The sequence below is a fragment of the Pleurodeles waltl genome, chromosome 12 (assembly GCF_031143425.1).
Source record: "Pleurodeles waltl isolate 20211129_DDA chromosome 12, aPleWal1.hap1.20221129, whole genome shotgun sequence".
Classification (NCBI taxonomy): Eukaryota; Metazoa; Chordata; class Amphibia; order Caudata; family Salamandridae; genus Pleurodeles; species Pleurodeles waltl.
In genome coordinates, this window is record NC_090451.1 from 61,969,991 (window position 1) to 61,997,945 (window position 27,955).

The following is a 27,955-nucleotide window of genomic DNA, read 5'->3' on the forward strand; positions in this document are numbered from 1 at the left end:
AAAGGTAACTAGTATTAATTGCCAAAGTTAGAATTTCAAACTATTTTTTGATGTGTTTATACTGAATGTTTTTCATACTAAAAGGATCAAACTAATGCTTTTCAAATTGTTTCAAACTATTAATCTAATGCTGTAGGTGGTAGTTGATGGCCTCACTACAGTTGTGTTTTTTGATCGGGTGATGGTGTGGGAGTAAGGGAAGTGGTAGATGTGGTCAGGCGTGCGAATGCGGAAGCAGCTCTAATGTTCTGCTCTGCGCCTGAGGTCCCGGGCACTAACTGCACTCGTAGCAGCACTCGATAGCAGCAGGTTGTAACAAGGGGAGACAAAGGTGAGTAGCGCCTTTTTTCAGGGGTGAGTGTTGGCATGTGTACTTTACCCTTCTCACTGCTCAGGTGTGAACACAGGGGTCAGTCTGCACATGTCGACTGTACACAACACACCATTCATGGGGCGGTGGGGGTCTGATCATGTAATCCTTTAATACATCGTGTTTGGATAGCTGCATGGAGACGCACACAGCGCTGTTTGACTATTCAGTGGTACCGTGAGCATGTGCATGGTACACCGAACACTAAGAAGGGGTTAGTCTGGGTATGTGCACTGTGCCCAGCATATACTTCAGACCTTTTCAATTAACTTCCCTTGAAATGCAGCATTCAAATTTGGCTCATAGTTTTCTGGGTTTGATCCTTCAAGTCCTTGCTTCTTAAATATTGACTTAATGTATGAAATTTAGGCTTCTTTTGGGAGCTTTCCAACTGGAAGGGGCGAATTAATGATTTTCTCAGTTGATGTGTGGAGGATACTTTCAGTTACATTTGGGGTGGGCATGGGTCAATTGGTGATCCAATGAACGATAGACTTGACTACCTCAGTAGTTTCTTTTATTGAGAGGATTTGGAACTTGGAGAATGTTGTTTTGAGTAGTTTTAGAAAGGGAACATTTGTGAAAAAGCTCTCTATAAGTGTTCAATTATCTGCTCATGAGTTGAGGAGCTCCCAATAATAGTTTTCATAGTTTGAGCAAGTGGACTGGTGACAAAACTTGGTGATGTTTTCGAAGAGCTTTGTATTCTAGTGTGTGATTTGTCTGCATTGTGCTGTGATAGTGGGACATGCTTATGGCTGCTTTATATTCTCTGTTCTGCCTCTGTAATACGTTGCTCATGGGTATGTTGCAGGTTTTTCTCCACTCTTTCAAGGGTTCTGGTTCTGTTTTATTGTAGTTGTACAACTGAGTGGAGCCATGCACCTTCTGATGGGTGTGGCCTGTTTCACAAAGTTTTCAGGGGAACCACTTTGTCAAACATTTGGACAGTGACCTGAGAGAGAAGGTTCTACAGCCCAATGTGTCCCGGTTCACATTTTTCCACGGTCTGGTAAATCTATCTGTGAAGGATGCTGGTGGTGGTGCGTGAAGAAGGATGGTTAAAGTTGATATATGATCAACCATTAGGATGTCCTTTTTAGTCACTAAGGTCAGCCCATTTGAGACTATAATTCCATTGTAGTTTTGAGCAGTAGAGTGAGTGGGCCGCTTGACGAATTGAAGGAACTCAAGAGCTTCATCATTAGAGTTGAGTGAAGCCATATCTTGCAGGTCAGGTTTGTGAAACCAGGTGCTGCTTTTATTGTAGAACGCTGCTATTCTCCTGCCGGTTTTCTTGATAAAGCGATTGTTGACTAGGTTTACAAAGTACTTACGAACCAAGTAACTGTAGAATTGTTTAATTGATAAAGCATGAGACCAAGTTTGCAATTAAGTTGTTGACCTATATGTGTGGATCTGCTCTTAGTTAATTATTGTACATCGATTAGGGTAAAAAAACAATACTAGAATCGACATAAAGTTTGCAAATGTCCTTGTGGTTTCCTAGATTCCTGCCCATGTTCTGGTCATATCTGAGAGAACACCAAGTCTATAGGTTGTGTCTGGCTCATTTGTTGTTTGCATCTAAGAGAACACCTGACCCCCCAAGGTCAATAGCTTTTGTGTCTGGAGGAGGCTTATTATGGTAATTTACAGTTCTGACTAGAAAGAAAATGCCACCTTGGGTATATTTGTCATTTGTGTAGTGCACTTCCGATATTGGTGTTGCCTCGTTGGTCTGTAAGCTCCCTTGAAGGTGCCTTCCTGCTTGTCGGCTCTGGGCCTTCCTAGAAACCATGGATGCTTTATTACCATATGGGCCTGTGTCCTCTTCTGTGCTTCTAAATTCTAAACTAGGGCCTCGAATGACGCTGCCCTCCTTCTGGCTCGCCCACCCACACATGCCCCCGACTCCGCCCTACAGGACATGCGCTCGCCCACCCACACATGCCCCCGACTCCGCCCTACAGGACATGCGCTCGCCCACCCACAAATGCCCCTGACTCCGCCCTACAGGACATGCACTTGGATTATGCTCCTCTTTGATGATGGGTCACTGCTCCTGCTTTGCAGTCTTCTCAGGGGAGTGTGTCAGTAACTCTGTGTGGCCCCCGCGCTTCAAAGCTTGTATTGCTGTTGCTAGAGCATTTCATGCTCTGACTCGCAAACCACAGGTTTCTCAGACGTGTTTTGAGCACAGAGCGGCCCCGGTTCACGGGTTCAGGATGTTGGTAAATAGCCATGTGATGTTGTGAGGAAACTTTTAAAAGTTGTTAAACTAGATAAGGAAAATGAAGACCCAAGTTTCTGCTTTAGCTGGTTCAGCAAGGGTGTTTTGAGACACTTGAAGGGCCGCCTTGATGCCTCCTTGAAGGAGATGTATAACCTGGATTGTAGGGTGAGTACACAGAAGAGTGTATTGGCCATAGGGCTGACTGAGCTTTCTGTCTCCCAAAGATGTCAGCCAATGGCAGTGCCAGTCAGGAAAGAGCTGTAAAGAAGGAGACCACCCACAAGCTATTAAAGGGAACCCGGTAAATGAAAGGGAAGGAGAGACCCAAGTGTATAGAACATGGAGGACAGGATGTGGAAAGGACATCAGGTTGTTTCTAAGCCCCGGGGTGATCTTTTTACCTTTGCTATTCTATATAAATTAAAAAAATTAAAAAAAGCAAGCCTAGATAGGGTGACTGTACATAGGCGGGTAGAACCCAGAGGTGACCAAGAGTTTGCTGATGAGGAAGTCAAGAGGGCGGGCATATGCAAGCCGTTTGTGTGTGTTTCTGAGGAATCCGACACTTGTATTTGTGACTGAAGAGATCTTACAACAAAGGTGGTGTTTCAGCAGATCCACATACCTGACTCCTGCAGGTGGGAGAAGGGGAATCACTGTGGACGGGGTAAGGTGTTTGGAGGATGCACCCGACTCTTATGAGCAGCTGCACAGTATTAGAGTTACAATTCAGCCGCGTCCTCAGGAAGGTGTACTGTGGACCCAGGTGAGGGGGTAGTGTTGAAGATTTCAAGGCATCTCAGTTATACGTTTTTTAGAGTGCAAGCAGCTTGGGAGGTTGATAGTTTCATGATTCGGCTGACTCTTCTACGATACCTCTAGGGAAGATATATTTAAAGTTTTAGGTGTTTCACTGTTTTGTAATTACTACTCCTGGGAACAAGCCTTAAAGTAAGTGGATTGCCTGTCTTGGCAAGTGGCAGGGCTTCAGCTGCTATTCCAGCAAGGGTCGGTGACAGTTTTTGATCTTCTATTAGAGAACCCAAAATATTTCTGTACTCCATGTACCAGCTTTGAATGTTGCATTTAAGGAAATCATACTGTGTCCATTCTGTGATAACAAAGGTGACTGAAGACAATATGGCGTCCTATCACTACCAACACCAAAAACATAGGATGCCACCAGCAAGGCAGCTTCTGTAATCTATTAATATCAAAAACGTAGGGTACCCCAACCAAGGCAGCTTCTGCATTCTGTGATAACAAAGATGGCTGAAGACAACATGATACTTGGTAGAGATGCAGGGTACAAAATAGAGATTTTTTAGGAACAGGGTACAGATGGATTAGGATGGGGCTGGTTGTTCTCCACAGGCACACAGTACTCTGAGTTGCACACAAACCAAAGTTGTGTTACTCAATGTGCTCGAGTTTCATGTAGCGCTGAAGGTCGTTCAAAGGCTCCTCCTCAGAAAATGTAGAATATTCACACAAACGGACTCAAGTGTACCTGATCCATGAGAGAGATATATATATATGGGGATGGGGGGAGCGGGGATAGTAGAGGTGAGGAAAGAGAATGACGTAAACAAAAACAAGCAAACATGGCAAGTTGAGTAAGACTTCAAGGCTGATCCAAGAGGGTGAATTACTAAGGGCCCTGTCTTGTCATTTACCTCACTGTGCACAGCTGTTTGGTACTCTTTCAACCTTCTGAAGGCAAAACAGACAAAAGTGTCCAAAATTAGGAACCACGAAGAAGCAAGACAGTTGGCAAATGATGAATTAATATATTAGCTGAGATGCTCCTGTTGATGAAACTCTGATTATTGGCAACAATTTTAAAACCAATGGATTCCACTTGCTTCTAACTTTTGACTTCCATTTTTTTGTTATTGAATAATTTACTTCTACAGTTTTAACAGTGAAAATGTTTAGAGTCAACAGAAGAATTACTTCTAGCTTTGTAGGTTAGAAAGTTTACAACTACCTCTGAACAAGTGTACTAGAGTGCTGTGCAAGAGATCAGCGGAAGGCAGGGACAAACCTACATGATGGTTGCATTTCTGAACCTTCTCTTGCCCACTAGCAAAAGGGGAGGGGGGGGGGAGAAATCCGGGAAACATAGTGTTATTTCAGCCAGTAAGAAGAGTAAACTAGTTCCTGCTCCAGGGTCCTGATTTATTCAATTTTAGCATCCCAATGCTGCTCCTCTGCCAGTCTTGAATTCCTAATGGTTGACTTCTGTATGTTCAAAGAAGTCACATTTTGCCTGTTTGACCTTGAAGTGAAACATTTGACTCCTCACTTCTAATGAGGTACATTACATTTGTGTTCTCGATGAGGCAACGCTCAGGGCTTCCGGCGAACAAACTTTTCATTCAGCACTTCAGTTACTAGTTTTTTAAGCTTACCCTAAATTTAATTAAAACAAATATCCTTCTCAGAGGTAGTCGAGATGTAGTCTACAAATTTCTGGGTGGGTGTTGTAATTACTAAAAATTCACTATGGTAAAAAGATATACCGAAAAAGGCTGAAGCTGTGATGAATGGATTTGAAAAAAAGAAGCAGAAATCCTGCAAAGCTTAATGTTGTTTAAGGAGTTCCGGACCAGTCCACTTAGGAGCAGTGCATACAAACTAAAAGGGGTGCGTAAGAGCAGAGAAGGTGTATATTGATCACTTGGCCTTGTCAGACTGTGTTTCTCCTGTTGGGAGAGATTTTACCAGAAGAATCGGCCTTGGTCCCCACTCCGATCCCTCCTTTACTGGCTAGACTTTTTGGATACTTTGGCAACATTTGTTAGGTGCCACCTTGAGATTTATTGCATCCACTAACGGATACGCATTGGCAATGCCAATAGGTCTGGCTTTAAAGAAATGCATGGTAATGTGAAGCATTACATGCAGATAGCATGAGAATAGATATGTATTTGTGTAGAAGCAAAGCACTGTAGAATAATATTGGTGTTGGTTAAAAGGTCATATGACAGTTGAACTGTCAAGCCAGACTTAAAAGTTTATGTAGATCATTTATTGCCCCCTCCCATCTATGCTGCTGCCATAGAAAAACACCGCAAATTATCTACAACACTTCAATAGCATTACAATGCCAGGTGTCTGCCCCTGAAAGTTCAGGCAGCTGGATAACTAAAATAATCACAGCTTTGTGAAGGGCAAGCACTTTCTTGTGGAAGTACACAACTTCTACCCAATCAAAACATGTACTCCTGGCTCCTAAGATATGGGCGGAGCCACTCTCTAGAGATGCTCACAGAATTGTCTGGTGACAGGCACAATGACAAACCAGACTATTAAAACGACTTGTCATGGTTTATCTTTTTACTATCTCCCCCACACCATTTTCATTTGAATCACTAACAGCGCAGGTTCTGCAAACTATAACTAGAAAAGCATAAGTCCACCTGCAATACAGCTGATGTCAACTGCAATACTGAAAAGCTGAACCTCACAAATAAGATTGTTTCTATAAAGCAGGATCATTGCAGGGAAGGGTGCAATCAAAGCCTTCTTTCATTCACTAACACAAACAAAAACAGTATACCACCTCCAATGCATGTTGGGACTACTGAAGAACAGGATACCACCAACAAAACAGCTATAAACTAGGAATACCAAAGAGCAGGAAACCACAAACAAGGCAGCTTCTTTAATCTAGGAGGACAAAAGTGCAGGATACCACCAACAAGGAAGCTTCTATAATCTAGGATCACCCAAAACGCATGATAGCACCAACAAAGCTGCTTCTGTAATATACTACCACCAAAAACAAAGGATACCACCAGAAACGTAGACACCACCAAAAAGGCAGCTTCTGTAATCTAGGATCACCCAAAACGCATGATAGCACCAACAAACCAAAACATAGGATACCACCAGCAAACGTAGACACCACCAAAAAGGCAGCTTCTGTAATCTAGCAGCACTAACAATTTAAGAACCCCAAAAACGAAGGATACCACCAACAAGGTAGCCTCTGTAATCTACTAATTCCAAAAACGTAGAACACCACAAGGCAGTTTTGGCAATCCAGCAACACCAAAAATGCAGGATACCACCATGAAGGCTGCATCTGTAATCTAACAACACCAAAAGGCAGGATACCATCATTAAGGCAGCTTCTGAAACCTAGGAACACCAAAAACACAGGATGCCTCCAACATGGAGGATTCTGAAACCTAGGAACCCCAAAACGCCAGGATGCTACCATTATGACAGCTGTTAACTAGGAATACTAAGGAGTAGGATATCACCAACAAGACATCATCTGTAAATTAGGAATACTAAAGAGCAGGTACCACCAACAAGACATCATCTATAAACTAGGAATACTAAGGAGGAGGTACCACCAACAAGATATCATATGTAAAGTAGGAATACTAAAGAGCAGGTACCACCAAAAAGACATCATCTGTAAACTAGGAATACCAAGGATCAAGGTATCAACAAGACAGCCTCTGTAAACAAGGAATCCTGAAGAGCAGAGTATCACCAACAAGACCTCACCTGTAAACCAGGCATACTAAAGAATGTGTTACCACCATAAGACATCATCTGTAAACTATGAATACTAAACAGCAGGTTATCACCAACAAGACATCTATAGACTAAGAATACTGAAGAGCAGGGTACCACCAACAAGACCTCATCTATGATCTAGGAATAATAAAGAGCAGGTTCCCACCAACAAGACACCATCTGTAAACTAGGAATACTAAAGAGCAGGTACCACCAACAAGACATCTGTAAACTAGGAATACTAAAGAGCAGGTACCACCAACAAGACATCATCTGTAGACTTGGAATAATAAAGAGCAAGGTATCACCAAAAAGACAGCCTCTGTAAACTAGAAATCCTGAAGAGCAGGTACCACCAACAAGACATAACATGTGAACTAGGAATACTAAAGAGCAGGGTGTCCCAACAAGACATTGTCTGTAAATTAGGAATACTAAAAAAAAAAAACAGCTACCGCCACTAAGACATTGTCTGTAAACTAAGAATACTAAGGAGCAGGGCACCACCAAAAAGGCTCCCTCTGCATACTAGGAATGCTAAAGAGCAGAGTATCACCAACAAGACATCATCTGTAAATTAGGAATACTAAAGAGGAGGTTACCACCAACAAAGCATCATCTGTAAGCTATGAGTACTAATGAGCAGGGTATCACCAACAAGACATCGCCTGTAAACTAGGAATACTAAAGAGCAGGTTACCACCAAGACACCAACTATAAACTAGGAATACTAAATAACAGGGTATCACCAACAAGACATCATCTGTAAACTAGGAATATTAAAGAGCAGGTACCGCCAACAAGACATCATCTGTAAACTGGGAATACTAAAGAGCAGGTACCACCAACAAAACATCGCCTGTGAACTAGGAATACTAAAGAGCAGGTACCGCCAACAAAAGATCGCCTGTGAACTAGGAATACTAAAGAGCAGGTTACCACCGCCAAGACACCAACTGTAAACAAGGAATACTGAAGTGCAGTGTATCACCAACAAGACGTCTGTAAACTAAATATACTAAACAGCAGGGTATCACCAACAAGACATCATCTGTAAACTAGGAATACCATAAACCAGGTACCACCACCAAGACATTGCCTGTAAACTAGGAATACTAAAAAGCAGGTTACCACCAAGACACCAACTGTAAACTAGAAACACTAAATAACAGGGTATCACCAACAAGAAAATATCTGTCAACTAGGAATACTAAAGAGCAGGTACCACCAACAAGGCATCGCCTGTGAACTAGGAATACGCCAAGACACCAACTGTAAACAAGGAATACTGAAGAGCAGTGTATCACCAACAAGACGTCTGTAAACTAAAAATACTAAAGAGCAGGGTATCACCAACAAGACATTATCTGTAAACTAGGAATACTAAAGAGCAGGCACCGCCAACAAGACATCATCAGTAAACTGGGAATACTAAAGAGCAGGTACCACCAACAAGACATCGCCTGTGAACTAGGAATACGCCAAGACACCAACTGTAAACAAGGAATACTGAAGAGCAGTGTATCACCAACAAGACGTTTGTAAACTAAAAATACTAAAGAGCAGGGTATCACCAACAAGACATCATCTGTAAACTAGGAATACCATAAACTAGGTACCACCACCAAGACATTGTAAACTAGGAATACTAAAGAGCAGGGCACCACCAACAAGGGATCATGTGTAAATTAGGAATACTAAAGAGGAGGTTACCACCCACAAGGCATCATCTGTAAACAGTGAGTAATGACGAGCAGGGTATCACCAAAAAGACATCGCCTGTAAACTAGGAATACGAAAGAGCAGGTTACCACCAAGACACCAGCTGTAAACAAGGAATAGTAAAGAGCAGCTTAGCATCAACAAAACTTCATCTGTAAATTAGGAATACGAACAGTGTATCACCAACAAGACAACATCTGTAAACTAGGAATACTAATGAGCAGGGTACCACCAAGAAGACATAATCTGTAAACTAAGAATACTAAAGAGCAGAATATGACCAACAAGACACAATCTGTAAACTAGGAATACTAAAGAGCAGGGTACCACAAACAGGGCACCCTCTGTGAACTAGGAATGCTAAAGAGCAGGCTATCACCAATAAGACCTCATCTGTAAACTAGGAATACTAAAGAGGGGGTTACCACCAACAAGGCTTTATCTGTAAACTGTGAGTACTAAAGAGCAGGGTATCACCAACAAAACCTCATCTGTAAACTAGGAATACTAAAGAAAGGGTTACCACCGACAAGGCTTTATCTGTAAACTGTGAGTGCTAAAGAGCAGGGTATCACCAACAAGACCTCATCTGTAAACTAGGAATACTAAAGAAAGGGTTATCACCAACAAGGCTTTTTCTGTAAACTGTGAGTACTAAAGAGCAGGGTGTCACCAACAAAACATCTCCTGTTAACTGGGAATACCAAAGAGCAGATTGCCACCAACAAGACAGCATCTGTATACTAGGAATACTAAAGAGCAGGGTATTGCCAACAAGACATCATATGTAAACTAGGAATACTAAAGAGCAGGGTATCACCAACAAGACAGCATCTGTGTACTAGGAATACTAAAGAGCAGGGTATTGCCAACAAGACATAATCTGTAAACTAAGAATACTAAAGAGCAGGGTATCACCAACAAGACAGCATCTGTATACTAGGAATATTAAAGAGAAGGGTATCATCAACAAGACATCTTCTGTATACTAGGAATGCTAAAGAGCAGGGTATCACCAAGAAGACATCATCTGTAAGTTAGGAATACTAAGAAGGAGGTTAATACCAACAAGGCATAATTTGTAAAGTGTAAGTACTAAAGAGCAGGGTATCACCAACAAGACATTACCAGTAAATTAGGAATAGTAAAGAGCAGGTTACCACCAAGATACCAATTACAAACTAGGAATAGTAAGGGCAGGGCATCACCAACAAAACATCATTTGTAAACTAGGAACACTAAAGGACAGGTTCCAAGAGATCTTCTGTAAACTAGGAACACTAAAGGACAGGTTCCAAGAGATCTTCTGTAAACTAGGAATACTAAAGGACAGGTTCCACCACCAAGACATCATCTGTAAACTAGGAATACTAAAGGACAGGTTCTAAGAGATCTTCTGTAAACTAGGAATACTAAAGAAAAGTCATCACCAAAAGGGCAGCTTCTGTAATCTAGGCGCACTAAGGAATGGGATATTACCAAAGAACAGCTACTGCAATTTAGGACCGCTAAAGAGCAGGATACCACCAACATGTTGGCTACTGTGAAACGTAAATAAAAAATAGCAGAAAATCACCAACAACGTTTCCTATGTAAAGTAGGAATACTAAAAAAAAAAAGAACAGGCTGCCACCAACAAGACATAACTGTAAACTGGAAATATTGAAGAGAAGGATACCACCAACAAGACAGCTTTTGTAAACCAGAGATACTAAAGGGCAGAGTGCCATCAGGGAGTTTGGTTTCCCAACTAGGAAAACTGAAGAGCGGAACTTCACAAACAAGCTGGTTTCTGTAAATGAACAAAACTACACTGGAGAGTATCTCCAAAAGGCAGCTTCTGTAAACTCTTAATTTAAGTTAATTTTCAAGTGCGGCATACACTCCAAAAGAGCCTTGGCCAAAACAAATCTGCATTTGCGAGTATAGATAAGGGCATAATATGAAGCCACTTTATAGGGTAAAAAACATTTTTTAAGAGATTTTCAGAATGTATGCAGTGATGGTTCATTGCGCATTTTAAGCCAGCGTGTGTTCTAGAATTGTCATGCTTAGACAGGGAAGTGTCTTGCTCCCCATTTGGAATACTTTTTGTAGATGGGATATTGAACATTACTTTGTTTTCAGACCTTAGATTCCTTGGCACATATTACTTTTAATATGTTTACTAGATATTTTGGGCTGAGAATCAATTTATCCACTGGAAGCCTGGGTAAATGACACAGATAATTGGAGAATGAATCAATTTGTTTTTGATTAAAGGCACCTCTAATTAAAGTGTTCTGCACTTTTTGTAAAAGTAGGACTTTTTTGGGCAGGCCAAGGAAAGCAGAATTTGCAATCTCTACTCTAGACTGAACAAAGGTGGTGTCCTTGGTCATTCTATGTGAAAAGGACAGTAGCAACTGTGCTGTTGGGAGAACCACCGCACTCTTCATTCTAAATGAGATGCTGCATAAAGCGGATGGGCAGGGCGCCTACCTCTCCCAGCGTGGACTACTGCCATGTCCTAGATCGACTTGGACCAGACAGAACCAACCTAGTACCAGTTTGGTGATGAAGTAGCAGATACGCGGGAAAACAACGATAATAAAAAATACTGTCTGACATGAATATTGTGGCCTAAATACTGTTTACACAAATATTGCCCCATAGGGAGATATGTTTTTTTATTAACTCCAGTCACGCAGTATTTCTGCAAACAATATTAAGGACACTATATTTTTGTCATATGATGTTTACGCCACTATGTTCCGGTACCATACCTGTGGTAGCATTTTTAACTTAAATTCAGCCAAAGGTTCAGTTTCTCTTTTTCAGGATTAACCGAGAATATTCACTTTAGGTAGATGGCCATGGTGAAGTTCAGGGACCTGGCGGTCCTCATGGCGGTCCTGTTGGCGGCTTCCTCCTGCGCGTTGGACCCATTGCTGGACGAAGAGTGGAGAAACTGGAAGAACGTGCATGGAAAGCAGTATCCGGGAGTAAGTATTGTATGAAAGCATGGGACAGCAGGGGAAGGTGCCATGGGCATTCCTACAGGGCCATTGACAGGGAATGGCAGGGTGGCACAGGGTGGAGAACAGTGGGGGAAGGGCATAAGACTCATTCACATAACAATGTGGAGCGCAATTGAGGTCTGGGAAGAGAAAAGCTACGCGCCTCCTTTTGAGAAAGTTTAAAGGAGGTGTAGGCTTGCGCCTAAGTGGGGGAACATTAGCATTGCGCACTTTGAAGCAGAAACCTGCACAGTATGTGTAGGGGACGTCACCAGTGTAGACTTCTGCATCACCAGGATGTGCATTGGCATTCACTATTCATCCTAGTGTCTAGATTTCCTATCACTATATTAATTAATGTGCCGTATGTGTAATGCAACGTTCACCGTGTACACAGGGCATGGTAGAAACGAGGTGAGAATGGTGGTTATGCGGAAGGAAAAAGTCATTTTTTTCAAGGTGGCGAGGCAGGATGGTGTAGCTTTATTTATTTAAGATGGATGAGATGGGGGGAGAGTAATGGGATTGTGAGTCGAGGCCCTTCCGGCCTCAATCGGCTCAAAGCGGGCAAACAAGAAGATATCTCCTTTGACCTTCTTGCCCCTCACCTGGATGCCTTGGATGGACGCCCTACTAGGAGAGGCTAGGAGGCGTCAGGTGCAGGAGCTTGAATGTTATGCAGGTGGTAAGGAGGCCAGCGATTAGAGGATGACACATTCCACCGACATTCTCTGCTTTGCTCCTAAACAAAAGAAGTCCAACACAATGCCCAAAATCCCAATCCTGCATGGGGCAACCTGAATCATGTGAAACCTGGCATAGCAATCCTCTCTCAAATCAGTGCAGCCTAGGACAGCCGCAGCCATGGCGGTCAGTCGGCAGATGTCCGATAGGATGTCCCACTCTCCATGTCCCACTCAAAGATGGCGCTACAAGAGGACGGGTCAGGTGGAGGAGTAGGAAGCAAGGCCAGGTCATGTTGCTGGTGGGGAGGCCTCTGACTCGGGAGTGATGCACTCACAAACGTCATCTCACTTGTGTCCAGAAGCAAACAAAACCACAACCCTACACTATATTGCTGGTTCACTACTGGCCCGTCAGTCATACATCTAGTTCGATGCTATCTGATTTCTGCCTAGTTTATGCCGCCCAAGCAGGGATCTTGTGATCCACAGGTGCCCACCATTGATCAAAGAGGGCCTTTTACATGCGTAGGTTTAAGGATCTCTGCATAAGATAAACCTGAATTCAATGAATTTAAGGATCAGGAATGATTATCATACTCAAAGGTTATCCTGAAAAATTGTCAAGGCTCCAGCCCCCGTGCACCACCAATGAACAGCCCTGTGGTAGAGCCTTGACTTCCCTTATCCTTGTTTCTTTCAGGGCGCAGAGGCCTTCCGTCGTCAGATCTGGGAGAAGAACCTGCAGCAGATTGAGCAACATAACCTGGAGCACACACTTGGCAAGCACAGCTACAAACTGAGGATCAACCACTTCGGAGACCTGGTAAATCTCAACGCAGCCACCTGTGTGTGTACTGTTACGGCAGGGCAAGGATGTCATAGCGATGATGGTGTGGTTATGGCCAAGGAAGGACCATGATGATGGGATGGAGAGAGGGGTACGGAGACGTGGTGCATGAAAGACTAGGAACGCAGTGGGTGGAGGCATTGAGCATCCTCACCGTAACCTCAGGACACAATTGTGGTTGAGGCTAGACCGTGTGCAAATGGTGATGGTGAACAGTAGACTGCAAACTTGGATGAGTGGAGCAAATACATGTCTGTGAGGGATGCTACAGGAGTGCAGTTAAGGAGAGACAGAAAAAGGGGTCAGAGAGAGTTATCATTTCTGTAGGAGTCCGCGGGGAGCTGAAAGGGTTGTTCTGGAGGAAAATGGGTGGGCAGTGTAGCAGGTCAGCGTGTTGTCTGTAGGCTTCGTGAGAGGAATGACATGATTGTGAGGTTGGAAAACATGAGATGAAGGGGAGCTGTAAAGGTGGTAGGAAGAGTAACTCTGGGGTTGTGTAGCACCCCGATTGTGTGGAGGTGGAGTGAGCCAACAGGACTGTGCTCAGAGGGGGACACTGAAGGGTCTTGAGGTAGAAGGGACAGTGTTGGGCGAGGTGAGGCAGGGAGATGGTTCCATTGGGACTTTGAGGGTACCGTTGGGGGATACAGTAGGGGGGTCATGAGGGGAATAACATGGCAGTGTTGTGGCAGAAGGCAATGGGTATTGCAAAGGTATGTAGGTCAGCTTGGATTCCAATAAAGTCAACCCTTCGCCATACTACCTATGTTTGCACTGCCTGCTGCTCCCTGGTGAATCCCATCATGGTGTGCGGACCACCACCTGATGAAGACCTCTCTTCTTCATGTCTAGCTCGACGAAGAATACCAGCAGCTTGTGAATGGTGCTGTGCCCGAGCCTTCTCAGCTCCACATGGAGATGCCACTTTCTCAGCAGTCGGGAGCCTTTGAGGCGCCAAAAGCAGTGAACTGGAGTGCAAAGGGCTTTGTCACACCTGTGAAGAACCAGGTGAGCTAGCATGAAGCAGATGAATTCCCTGTGTGTCTCAAACAGATAGCATGTGACAAACCAATGTTGTGCACTCTGTACAGCTCTTTCCAAGAGACCTACCTTCCTGTGATGCAATATAGTGATCAAGAGTCTTAATCCAACTTCCCCTCCGAATTGTGTGATCCTGTGCAACCGCTTTAATTTACTGTGCCTCATTTCAACAAAACTAGGAGCACTTAAGAGCAGACTATCCCCTGTACTTGATAGTATATCAAAGTGGACACCTACCTTCATTCACATTTAACCCAATGGAGGCTGTTTTTGCTGTTAGCCCAGTAATATGTGCAGAATATCACCAGTCACACTATTGTACATAGAGCCTCAGTGGGAGAGGGCAGGGCGTTTCAGTGAGATATATATTTTTTATTTAATACATTATTATTTTTGTATGTGCAGTTGTATGGTAGCTTCAATGCACACATGTTGCTGAGGGTGGGTAAACAAATTAAACAGTGACAAACAGAAAATGTATATTGAGTCAAGTCCATGTGCTTGGGGAAGGGCAGGGTCTCCAAGTGTTTTGTATGCTTTTATCAAACTCCAGCAGAAAGGAAAAGGCAGCGGAGTTCAAGGGATCCGAACATTGAGAACCCAGAGGCCTCCTCCCAAATTGTGTGTATCCTGGCAGGAGCAGAAGGGGGCGGTTCTGGGAAGCCAGCCTTTGGTGTCTGGTAAAATTAAATGTTGCTCTTGAGGAAAGCTCATCATTTGCAAAAACACACAATTAAATCAAAACAGCAGACACTGATTTTTAATTTTTAACCAGGGAACTGAAAAAAACTTAAACTGGTGAGGCATGCAAATGTTTCCAATGATGGAACAGGGAAAGGGACAAAGACTTATGGTCAGATTAAATGTGTCCCAAGATTTCATCCTGAAGCAGACCAGGTAGAAGAAGCATAGAGACTGAAACATGTTTGACTGCTTGTCTGACCACGTTGGGATGACACTATGAAAAATAGAGGTTATATTAACGATACATTGTCCTCTAGTTTACAATATGTGAGTGAATCTCCTGGAAACATTGGCTCAGTCAGAGAGATGAACTAGACTCCACATTGTGCAGTGTTGCAGGACCCCCTCCTGTGTAGAGATAACCTTTCAACAGGCATGAAGGTGTCTGAGTGGGTTGCCACACAGGCTGCAGAAATATCTCTGCCTGAAGGCCGCTGGTCAGATCTCTGATTCAGCGAAGCCAATGTCCTTGGGCTCCATTTTCACTCAATATTCCTCACTTTAAATTCTGTTTTATTTGTTCTTTTGGGCTCTGGTGGTTTCACAGGGTTTTCATTTGCATTCACCCGGTATCAGCATTGCTCGTTATTTTGACTCTGGTGTGAAGTTCCTGCAAGCCAATTTAATCCTGTGTCAAGGTGGTCAATAAATCAAAATGTGCAAGGAAGCCAGGGCAACAGATATATGGAGAGAGGGGGAGACAGCAAGCTGAGAGCAGAGAGGAGGGTGCACTGACAGTGAACAGGAGAGGACATTGACAGAAAGAGCAAGACACTAAGAGTGGCAAAAGGGAGGAGGGATACTGATTTTATCATCAAGAGGGAAGGGAAGGAGGGAGACAAAGGAAATCTTAACATAGGCCACGTGACAGCAACATAGGCCACGTGACCGCAACATAGGCCACGTGACAGCAAGGCAAAAGAGCCAGAGAGACAATAGGAAGGAGACAAGGAGTTGAACAAAAGAGAAGAAACATAAAGGTAGGGAGAAGGGTGAAAACAAAACGGAGAATAGAATAATAATGAAGAGAAAGATACTAGAAGGAGGGCTTGAGGGGATGTGACGAGGAGAGTGTGGGCTTGAAAAAAAGAATGTTGCGCAGAGAGGAAAGAAACAATTAGAAAAGGAGAAGGGTAAAAAGTGAAAGAATAGAGAGGGGGGAGTGTGCAAGAGCAAAGATGAGCAGAAAAACTGAGGGGGTGCGAGGGAAAGAAAGGGAGGGACGGTGAGTGGCAGAGGCGGAGAGCTGGGACTATAATGGAGAGGAGGTGCAAGGCAAAGCTGGTGAGAGAGAGCCGTGAAACAAGGAGTAGAGGGAAAGGGAAGAAGGGAATGGGAGGAGAGAGAGAGAGTCAAAGGATGGTGCATGAGGAAAGGAGAGAGACATCTCAAGGGCTTCCGCCATGGACCCCTTGGCCCCCTAAAGGATATCCAATAAACTGTTAGTGCTGTGGACTCAGTGTAGCTCCAGAAGGAACCCCTCCTTCCCTGTGGGGTCTGGGGGCTCCCGCGTGTGGCAGGTGGGCTGCCTGCTGCATCTTCAGATACTCACCCTGCCAGGTAGCGAGCCCCAGACACTGCGCACTGCTGTAAGTCAGGGGGCCTGAGACTTTCGCCTCCTGGGAGAACTGGCCCTGCAGCAACAGTGTGATTACCACTGCTTTATTTGTGCTGGGGGTGCTCTGGCCACCCCTTTTTGGTTGTGAGACATCACAGCAAAGGAATAAAGGAGAAAAATGCAGAAAAGAGAGAAGCAAAGTAGAAGAGGAAGGAGAATAACCTGCAGAGGTGAGATAAAGACAGGCGGTTGAGAGTGGTGGAAAAAAAGAAGCATGAGGTGAAATTAATACCAGACAGCCTTGGTATTCATGAGATAAAGAGTCAAGAAGTGTTGGAGGTGGAAGGAAGAGGCACGAGATACACCAGGCAGCCTTGGTATTCATGAGATAAAGAGACAGGAAGTGTGGGGGGTGGAAGAAAGAAGCACAATATGAAATCAATACCAGGCAGCCTTGGTATTCATGAGATAAAGAAACAAGAAGAGTTGGAGGAGGAAGAAAGTGGCATGAGATACACCAGGCAGCCTCGGTATTCATGAGCTAAAGAGACAGGAAATTTAGGCAGTGGAAGAAAGGCATGATATAGAATCAATACCAGGCAGCCTCGTATTAATGAGATAAAGAGAGAGGAAGTGTAGAAGTGTAAAAACAGGCATGTGGTGAAATCAGGAACAGGCAGCCTTGGTATTAATGTGAAAAAGATACAGGACGTGTAGTGGATGAAAGAAGTATGAGGTGGAATCAAGACTAGGCAGCCTCGGTATTCATGAGATAAAGAGAAGGAATGTGGGGTGGAAGACTGGCATTAGATGGAATCAAGACTAGGCAGCCTCAGTATTCATGAGATGGAATTAATATTAGTCAGTCTATTCAACAATTCCAGCATTCAGCAGCACGAGTGATTGGCTCCTGCATTTATTTATTTTGATTTTTGGTTTTACAAATTAAGCCTCACTTTTGGGTTTGAAAGGTGTTCTAAAGGCATGGAATGAGACACCAACCCCACTCGCACCCTCCCAGAGCTCAACGGGGAAGGGCATGACCACTATATGGAAGAAGAGGGAACAGGGCTTGTGTCTGCAGCAAAAGCTATCACAAAATGACAGGCATGCTCAATGTTTGCCAACTTGAAAGTGCATCAGCGTTTTTCAGTGCTGAAATAATATGCCAGAATGCAGAAAAATAGATTTACAACATTTCCCATTGTTGAACAAAGACTGTCAAAAAGTTTTCTAGCACTTATGGAGAGAAGACATACCAACCATAAGCCTACCCATAATTTAAAATTCATTTTATGTTAATATTGGTTTAAATTTAAGCAGTTAAGTAGCCCTGACTTAAAATTATATTGAACTACATGAATTAAGCCTAAAATAGGTAACTGTAATCTAATACTAACTATAACCGTTCATTAAGATAATTTAGTGTTGTAGTAATATGATTGACAAGTGATAGTAGTGTTGAAGTGACAGCCTGTTGCACTAAGTTTTTGCAGTAGTGTTTTACTATAAAGGTGTCAAAATACTACTGGTGCATCTTCTGTCTACAGCCACCTCTATATTTGGGGTCTCCTCTGTTCAGATTTCTTCCTATTACCCCTTTTGGACAGACCTCCTCAGGTCTACTGTCAGGGTACCCCCACCCCTGCGTACCCCTCATTACTTTACAGCTTACTAAACCACTCCTCTTGGTATTTGCAGGGTCACTGTGGGTCCTGTTGGGCTTTCAGTGCTACGGGGGCTCTCGAGGGACAAATCTTCAAGAAGACAGGGCAGCTGGTGTCCCTGAGCGAGCAGAACCTGGTGGATTGTTCCAGACCTCTGGGTAACAAAGGCTGCAGCGGAGGTTACATCAGCAGGGCTTTAGAGTATGTGCACACTAACGGGGGAATTGACCCAGAAGCAATCTACCCCTATGTGGCGCGGGTAAGTAGCCAAGATGACTCCTTCTGAAAGTCAAACTAACTAGTTGTGAAATCACCAGGGGCGGCTCCTCCATTAGGGCGGAGGAGGGCCGGACAAACACACATGTGCAGTAGGCTCTCTCCAGTCCAGCAACACAGTTGCCGGGCTGGAGAGTGCAGAGACAGGCTCCCAGTCTGCCTGGAAGCGGCCTGGCTGGGCGCTCCTAGCCAATCCTGACGCTGCTTTGATCGGCCACAGGGCAGGTTAGGAGCCTGTGCCTGCAGCAGAGGTGCGGCTGGAGCGGCGATGGAGGTAACCTTTTTTTTTAAATTATTAATTTAATTTGTATTTCAACCCCCCCCCGTGCACCACCCCGCCCCTTCCGCAAGCCACGTCAGAAAGAAATTGGCTTATACAAGGTTGGGAATTTTGTTAATCGGGTATTGCATCGGTGCTTGCTTATGTTGGAATAAAGTAAAGGAAGCAGTAAGGAAGCAGTCAAGCATACGTTAGTAGGTAATACCTCCAGATTTCTTGGGCGTTGCCTGAGAAGCTGGGCTTCATGGAGGAACTATGGTTGCACTTTGAAAAGTTGAGGCATGGCAAGCCCATCCCACTTAAGTCTTTGCTCCTTCTTGATTGGTCAGATTGTCTTCCAGGTACTCAGGGGTTTTCCAGTGTGTACAGACTTATAAATCACATCAAGGTAATTAAAAAAAAAACTGGTGGCTCGATTCACGCAGGTACTTACGTGTAGTAAAGTTACGATTGCGGAGTCTTCGGACTTGTGGCGGAATTTCCGCACTTGTAGTGGAATTTCTGCACGGTGCACCGCGCGGGGATTCTGCTCAGAGTGTGGAGCTCACGTAACTTTACATACATTTAACTACCTTTGTGAATTGGGCCCTTCGTCTTTTTAGCCAAATGGACCTGACAGCAAAATGATGCACTGCCTTTAGGCCCCGATTCTGAGTGGTGGGAAAGTGTGCGCTGCTGTTGTTACCAGGTAAATATCTTATATTCTGAGCTTTCACTGGACAAATGGGCCATTGCATGTGGAATTGGTGTTTTGACGAAAGAAGTCTGCAAGTTTCGAGGGTTTGTGTCCATTTTCTCCCGATAAATATCATCTGGTTTCACCTGCTGACGTACGTTGGGGAATATTGCGGATATCAGTGCTTAATTTGTAAATAAAGAGGTGCCGGTGTTCAAAGCCCTTCTCTTGAACATGAGACTGCTGTAATTAAATCTGCCAGCACTGAATACTGAGGCACTGTAATCCTGAAGCCATCTCGGGCCTCTTCAATCCATTTACAGCCACCCCTGCCCCTTCAGCTCATCCTGCAACTTTCTACTTTCTCCCTTTATTACGCTTTTTATTTTTTCCTTCTTCTGTCTTTCCCATATGTGTCTTTTTCTCGCAGCAAATGCTTGAGGCTTAAGAATAAGCCCCGGCCCTCAAAAATAAGTGCCGGTGCTCAGCACCGGAAACAACAAGCACAAATTAAGCACTGGCGGATATGCTGTTCACTGTGCAGGTCAGAATTTGGATGCCTGCTTTTGCATAGGGATTGGAACTAAACCCACTCAGAATCTGGGCACTAAGTAGGGTAAGGAGCGACTTCAGGAGTCAGAACTGATCACTGCCCTAGGAAGTTCTTGCTATCCCCCTAGCTTGAACTAGGTTCTTCAGCTCAGAACTGAATGAGTGACTGATGTGTCGAACGTGTCTTAATAATAACTAGATTGACTTTCATATCTGTGAACCTGTTTATCAAACGTGTATAATATATGTATATTATGTTACGCCGCTGTGATAGCAGAGTTTGCTTCACAGCACTGGGAGAAAGAAAAGGAAGGAGAGATTAGCAAAGGTGTAGCCCTGATTCTAGGCGCTAGAGCCTAATCAGCTCTACTCCCTTGATATTCCTCAAAGTTCTTCTTTTCTGAAGTTTGGACCAGAGCTTCTGCCTTCCTAAGACTTTAGAGTTTAGGGTTGTACTCTTAAATATCGAGTACAACAATATTGTGGGACAAAAAAATTAATGCAAATAGGGAAGTATATATTTACTAGTCTTCACTCCGAATCTTTGTTGATGATATGTATCTCGTCATGGTACATAGATGTGGACTTAGGCATAGAACATTTATTCACACTTATCTTTCGATATTTTGTCACTCGATATTTTGTCCACGATATTTGTGTCGTAAAATATGCCGAACTCTCATACCACTGCTAGCGAAGAATAATTGTGAGCCCAACATGGGTAAGTCCCAATAAGTGATGGTTATTTATTCATTAGATAGGTCTCTCCTATGTGCATCACAGACACACCTCATCCTTTAACCAAATCTTGTTTCCCCGCATGCAAGACAGCATTACCATACAAGGAGCTACGTAATGGCGAAACTAAAAATGCGCTTGCAGGGTGGTTTCTCTGTTATCAGCTGCAAGCATCACTGTAGACAGGGTGGAGTGCGTTTTTTTAACAACCCTCATCAGGACTTGTGTAACAGCACACATTGCCGACCGTAGTTTCTTAACACAATTTTAGACAAGGCATTTAAAATGGTTCATTAATTTATCAATGTGCAATTTGTCGTCATTACAGTATATGTTATTAAGTGGAATGCCTCCCAGACTTTCTGCACAGTATGCAACTTTAAAGCGTTCACGGAGGTCTGAGATTCCAAAAGCATAAGCATGGCTAATATATATATTTGTGTATATATATATATATATATATATATATATATATATATATATATATATATATAGTTTTAGAATTTTATAAAGCGTATTGCTTCCCTAGGACCTCCATACGCTAGGTAATAAGAAAGCGGTTCTCTAAACTATTGAACCAGCTCCCCAACATAGGTTGATCTACAACGAATTAGGGAAGAGCGAGGCTTTAAGAATCTTTCTGAATCTAAGTTCGTTTTCCAGCACTCTTATATTCAGTGTAAAGCATTCCATAGTTTAGGGGCAAGATATGTAAATGCTCTCCCTCCCCGTCTGGTTCTCCTAATTCTTGGGATCTTCAGGTAATGACCGTGTGCGGATGGAGATATCAGGCCTCTCAACTGATGTGGACCTTTGGAGTTGAGAAGTTTAAATGCCAGACATATGGCCTGATTACGAATCAACTGGATTAGGATGGCCAGATTGCTTGGGGAATCCTCCTACTCCCAAATCCCTTATAAAAAATGACAGGTAGTGCGGAGTGCGGCAGCAAGAATGCTGCTGAAAGTCCATAGGTCAAAATCAGCAAAAGAAGCCATGAGAACACTGCATTGGCTACCTATTGAGGCAATAATCAAGTTTAAAACACTAAGGGCTGATTGTGACCTTGGCGGAGGGGATTCCTTTGTCCCAAACGTGACGGATATCCTGCCCGCTGTATTACAAGTTCCATTATATCCTATGGAACTTTCTATACGGCAGGTGGGATATCCATCACATCTTGGACAGGGGAATCCCCTCCACCAAGGTCGTAAACATGCCCTGAGATGTGGCCCTATACTGACTAATATGGCAGGGGCAGATACAGACCTAGTAAGGTGGTTTGTAGAAATTAATAGTGCTTTATGCCATTCTGTGATCACCTCAAAGCACTGAGGATGTCAGGAGAGATAGAAAATAAGGGACTGGAGGAAAGGGGGGCCAGAGAGAGAGAGAGACATAGACAGCCTTTCCTCTCAGTTTACTTTATAGAGATACCACAGTCATACATACATGCAGATTTCCACAGGGAAAGGCCTGCTTTTTTCATGGCAGTTTAGTAGCCATATTGTGTGGTTGCTTTGCTTCAAGAAAAAGGCTTTTTCAGAAACTAGATTTGTATTTGTTCTTCGTGCTCCTTTCCCTACATACCCCAGTAGATCTGTGATTGTGTTCTAAAACATGTTAAATTGGAGGCAAAGGCAGCAAGGACGCCATTTTGTTTTTGCAGATGAAAACTTCTATTTATTGTTGTCTTCATTCTTGCACAGGATGACCAGACTTGCCGATATGATCCTGTCCACAAGGCTGGCAACTGCTCCTCTGTCGTCGGGGTCCAGCGTGGCAACGAGTCAGCGTTGGAGGTGGCCGTGGCATCAGTGGGCCCGGTCTCGGTGGCCGTCTACGCTAGCCTCTTCACCTTTCGATTCTACCACTCAGGTAACTGAAGGCCAGTGTACAAATTAAAATGTTAGTTTATTAGGTGACTCGATGTCATCAGGGACACCTTGTTCGGAGCATTTATCCTGCAAAACCGCTGGAATCTTGAAAGGTTGATCGAATTGGTCCAGCCGAGTGCCCAAGACTACAAGTCCCAAAAAGCAGTAACGATTAAATAAAAGCCAACTGCTGGAACATGTGGGTCTTGGAGACAGGTTGACATCTGTCATTCTTACATTTTGGAGACACGGTTGCCTCAGAGGTGGGAGTAGTATACAGATAAGAATATCAGGAGATATCCTAACAGGTTGCAATGGGACAGAGTCGCCCTTATCTGTTGTAGCCTGTGAGAACTCACCCCATCGCCCTAAAGCCTAGGGTGTCCCTACAGTAATTCTGGGCAGCCTTCTGAGCCAATAGTAGCAGTACCACATATTAGAACATATCAAAAGGAGGGGTGTAGGAAAACTTCATGTGATGGCATAATTACTTGCATCCTCGATGGCCTCATGGTTATCTACCTTGATAATCCTTCACAATGATGGTACAGAGTTCTCAAATGCATTAATGAAATATTGTTTTGTTTTAATTATTTCCAGTCAAATACTGTTATTTCATCTCCTGTCCCTGTCCTGGTGTTCTCAGGACCTTATCCTAGTGTTCTTATGTCCTTACCATGCTGTCCTGAGCTTTTCGGTCTTTTGGCGTTGCCCGTGTTTTCAAGTCTTTGTCCTAGTGTCTCAGGCCCTGATCGTTTGGTTCTGAGCTCCTTGGTCTGCTGGGGCGTCCCTGTGTTCTGTGGGCTTCATCCAGGTGTTCTCAGGTCCTTTTCTTGGTGCTCACAGGTGCACACACTGAGGCTGGGGGCAATTTGAAATGGATGTGCATGTGTTCAGGATTTCAGGAAGTTTTGCTTGAGTCTTAGGAGAGAGATCGTGTCCTGAATGTGCAGAGATACTCAAATTACCTTATATACTAGGATGATTGGGATGCAGGTCCTTATCCTTGGATGATCTCGGATAGGTATCATGGGCTTTAAAAGTACTTCCTCCTTGATAGGTCCAGTAATACCAGCATAGTACATACTTCATCACATGTGTCAATAAGTTGTTTGCCAAAGTTCTGTTGTGGTTTTTGTCTATCCCTATAGTCAGAAATCTAACTGGAAACCACCAAGCACGTCCTTGGACTTGAGATGGAGAGGAGCAGTGCTCAAACACCATTTCAGATTTTGGTGATGCAGGGCACTGAATAAACAAAATTGTTTTTAAATATCTTTTGATACAGAAATGTTTTCCATGTGTAAACATTGTAACCATCAGTTATCACCGCAACCTAACTGTGACTAATGCTCATGACCAGCGTGTCAAAGCAGGTGTCAGTGACAAGCGTTTATCTCACTGAGCTGGCTTGCCATCATTTTCACGCCTGGGATCATGGTCAACGCTCATAAAGTGAGGTAAGGCAGCAAATGTAGGATGCCACCGGGTGGTGGTGCCAATTATTGAAAAGGCCTAGACAATTGCCTTTTTGAAGACCACCAGGGGTACTCCAGCCGGCAGATTTATTTTTTGTCTTGAGCCCTGAAACTTCTTGCATCACCTTGTCAGAGAGGAGTTTGGAGATTTACAGAGTTTAGCGCCCACCGATGGTTTTCTCAGCGGTGTAATGGTGTGGCCTAGTACCGTGTTATCATAACAACCCTCGCGGTGGTCTGTTTTGCAGGTGTGTACTACGACCCAGGCTGCACCGGCACAGTGAACCATGCCATGCTGGTTGTGGGCTACAACTCTTCTCAGGTGAACCAGGAGAGTTTTGACTTCTGGCTAATCAAGAACAGGTATGACCTGAGGATTTAGAAGGTGGGCATGGCACCAATGTAGTTCTTGATTCTTTTTAAAAAGTTCAGTGACTCATAGTTTTACTTGGGAGCCCCCACCAGTGCTCGTGAATGCTGGGTTTGCTGCCTAGGATTGATTCCACCTCATTCCTCTTTCCTTCACCACCCTACACTTCCTACCTCTTTATCTCATGAATACCATGGCTGCCTGGTCTTGATTCCACCTCATGCCTATTTCCTTCACCACCCTACACTTCCTACCTCTTTATCTCATGAATACCAAGGTTTCCTGGTCTTGATTCCACCTCATGCCTATTTCTTCCACCCCCTACACTTCCCGTCTCTTTATCTCATGAATACCAAGGCTGTCTGGTCTTGATTCCATCGCATGCCTATTTCTTCCACCCCCTACACTTCCTGTCTCTTTATCTCATGAATACCAAGGCTGCCTGGTCTTGATTCCACCTCATGTCTGTTTCTTCCACCCCAACACTTCCTTTCTCTTTATCTCATGAATACCAAGGCTGCCTGGTCTTGATTCCACCTCATGCCTATTTCTTCCACCCCCTACACTTCCCGTCTCTTTATCTCATGAATACCAAGGCTGTCTGGCCTTGATTCCACCTCATGTCTGTTTCTTCCACCCCAACACTTCCTTTCTCTTTATCTCATGAATACCAAGGCTGCCTGGTCTTGATTCCACATCATGCCTCTTTCTTCCTCCAGTGTACACGCCCTCTATCTTTATTTCATGCTTGCAAATTATTTTCCATTCCTGTTTCATTTCCTGTTAATTCCTCTCATTTTGACCTCTCTTGCTTTCTCTTGCTCTGGGTCAAGGCCCAATAGTTTAAAATAAGTCCAGGTCCCAAAAAATGAGGGTGCTTGCTCATCACCTGCTACCACTGGCACGAACTAAGCACTGCTGCGATGCCATGGGGCTAGCATGACCAACTTTCATCACTTCACCTCTGATGCAGTCGCTCTTATCAACTTCCCTACATGGTTCCTGGAGCCACTTTGCTTTCTGGGGATGGATGGATAACTCTCTTTGTTCCATCTCACCCGTTGCCCCACCAGAGCTCTGTCTGCACTTGTTCTCTGCCTACATGGCTTCCTAAGGTTGCCCTCTGGTGGCTTCTCTGTATGTAGCATGTGTATGGCGAGTGTCCAACATAACCTCATTCGAAGAGCAGCATACAATCACTCAGTGCCTTAATATCTCTCTTTCTCTACAGCTGGACAGAGTATTGGGGTGAACAAGGTTACCTGCGTCTGAAGAAGGGGGCCAACAATCACTGCGGAGTGGCCAATCAGGCAATCTATCCTGTTCTGTGAGGGTCATTGAGAGCTGGACCCTCACTCATGGGTGGCACCATCGGAGCTTCAGGGCGAGTGGTCCAGGGCCAGATTGTCCATTCTGTCACTGACATTTTCCTGGTAGGCTGCAGGGTAAGAAGGGCAATGTTCGGGACAGGATGGCTGCCATGGCCCAACCACGCCTCCCTAGCCCATAATAGTTGCAGCTTCTTGCAGTGTCCAAACTGGCATCAATATTTTTGCCTGAAATGATTTTGGCTTTTCGTCTGGCCCCTGAGTTACCCCCACACCCCTCTTGAGCTAGTTCACTGCCTTTTTTTTTTTTTTAAACCCTCCGATTATTTTGAAGATGCCCTTGCACCATCTGATGATATGGCTGTTATTTCCAAACATCCTGTGGGTTGCTGTTTCACCATTTGAGCTGAGCTGGTCTTTTCTTCATCCCAAGAGCATATCTTTCTGTTTCCTGACAGTTTACCTTTTCTCCGGGGTAAACCATAGCATGCTGTACATCAGTGCTTCTTAAAATTTTGACCTCTATGGATCCCCGCTTAATCATTACAGGAAACTGGGGAACCCCGGTGAATCATTATTGGAACTTGAGGACCCCCACTGAGTCATTATTGGAAGCTGGGAACCACTCCATAAGCATTTTCGATGATTTGCAACACAAAACAATGCACAAAAAATACAGAAACAACCATTCATCAAACAAATACACAGATGACGAAATATTTTATTTAGTTCACAAATATAAAAACAAATGAAGGTTCATTATAATGGGAAGGTTCGAGCTTTTCTAAATTAAATTTAGGTCACCCATCAGCCATGCCATATTCTGTTTAATGCCCTCGTACAGCTCCCACGAATCAATCTGAGGGGGCAGGGTTGTTTTTTAGCCTCCAATTTCAACTTCCTTCACATTTATGGAACGTTTCGTAAATGTCAACTTCTAAATTTTGCTTCTTCATTTATATACACTTTATTAATCTGTTATTACTATTTAATTTTCCAAGCAGTTGCGGATCCCTAGAGTAGGATTCGCGGACCCCAGACCACTGGTTAAGACCCACTGCTCTCCATCATCTTTGCTGCTGTGCCGCTCGATCTGTGCAAGTTTGGCTGGGATTGGTTTTGCTGAAAGGGCTGCCACTGACACAGCAGAAGCCCTTCCAGTACAAATGTATTGCCAGCTGGCTGCCAGGACAGCACCATTTGTTACTTTTCAGAAGCAACCACTCTAGAGCCGGGATTGAAATACAGAACACAGGCCATTTCTAATTCCTCCTACATGGGAATCCATTACCTGCTTGTCAGATGTGGACCCAAGATGAGGGCTGCACTATAGCCAATGAAAAAGCAGCCATCTTGGAGTCCAGCAAGCTCAACGCCCCTTACAGCCATGTTGGGAGGTTTAAGGTGCCCCACCTGAGTTGAAGTGTTGGGAGATATATTACCTTGCAAGTGTGCGAGACAACTAGGGTTGAGTGAGGAAAAGAATAAGTTATGTGAACCCTGAATATAGCGTTGTACCATGCTTTCCGCAGTTGTTGTTGTTCGTGCTTTGCATTTTGCCCCGCTGCATCAGGGGCTGTTTATAAATAAAACTTTGGGTGTTTGGCATTTGCCAGCCTTTGAGTGTGTTTCACTTTGGGAGATAAAATCGGGAGAGTTTTCAGGGCCCAAATCCAGAATGGAGGTACTTGGATTTTCACAGCCTACTCAACAACCTAATACTATACCCAGGGCAACTGGATTGTGCGGCTGTGGTGTTTATTTTTATTGCATAATTAGGGATTTACTGCATTTGCCACATAATCCATCATCTGCTGCAGAATCTGCAGGCTTTAACAAAAAAATTGTTTCCAGCTCAAATGGTTCAAAAGTTACTAAAAATGTAGCAATATGTGTTGCCACATAGTAGAACGCCTTTTGCAAAGGTTGACTGGTCATCTTTTTGTTTCCTATTGCTATATTTCGGTGTTA

The 27,955-nt window shown here is 43.9% G+C and overlaps 1 protein-coding gene across 3 annotated transcripts; it reads left to right on the forward strand.

Annotated features, from left to right (window-relative positions):
• The first annotated feature begins 221 nt into the window (after nt 1-221).
• LOC138267960 (procathepsin L-like) lies at nt 222-27,594 on the forward strand. 3 transcript variants are annotated; one of them, XM_069217250.1, is made up of 8 exons: nt 222-331; nt 11,713-11,851; nt 13,253-13,375; nt 14,252-14,407; nt 18,444-18,668; nt 22,641-22,809; nt 24,535-24,649; nt 25,888-27,594. In XM_069217250.1, the coding sequence occupies exons 2-8, from the start codon at nt 11,717-11,719 to the stop codon at nt 25,985-25,987; spliced, it is 1,023 nt and encodes a 340-aa protein (XP_069073351.1). In that variant the 5' UTR covers nt 222-331; nt 11,713-11,716; the 3' UTR covers nt 25,988-27,594. The 3 variants fall into 3 exon arrangements, with proteins under 3 accessions (XP_069073351.1, XP_069073352.1, XP_069073353.1); XM_069217251.1 differs by having other exon boundaries at nt 258-331; nt 11,717-11,851; XM_069217252.1 differs by lacking the exon at nt 222-331 and adding an exon at nt 2,684-2,771.
• The last annotated feature ends 361 nt before the right edge of the window (nt 27,595-27,955 follow it).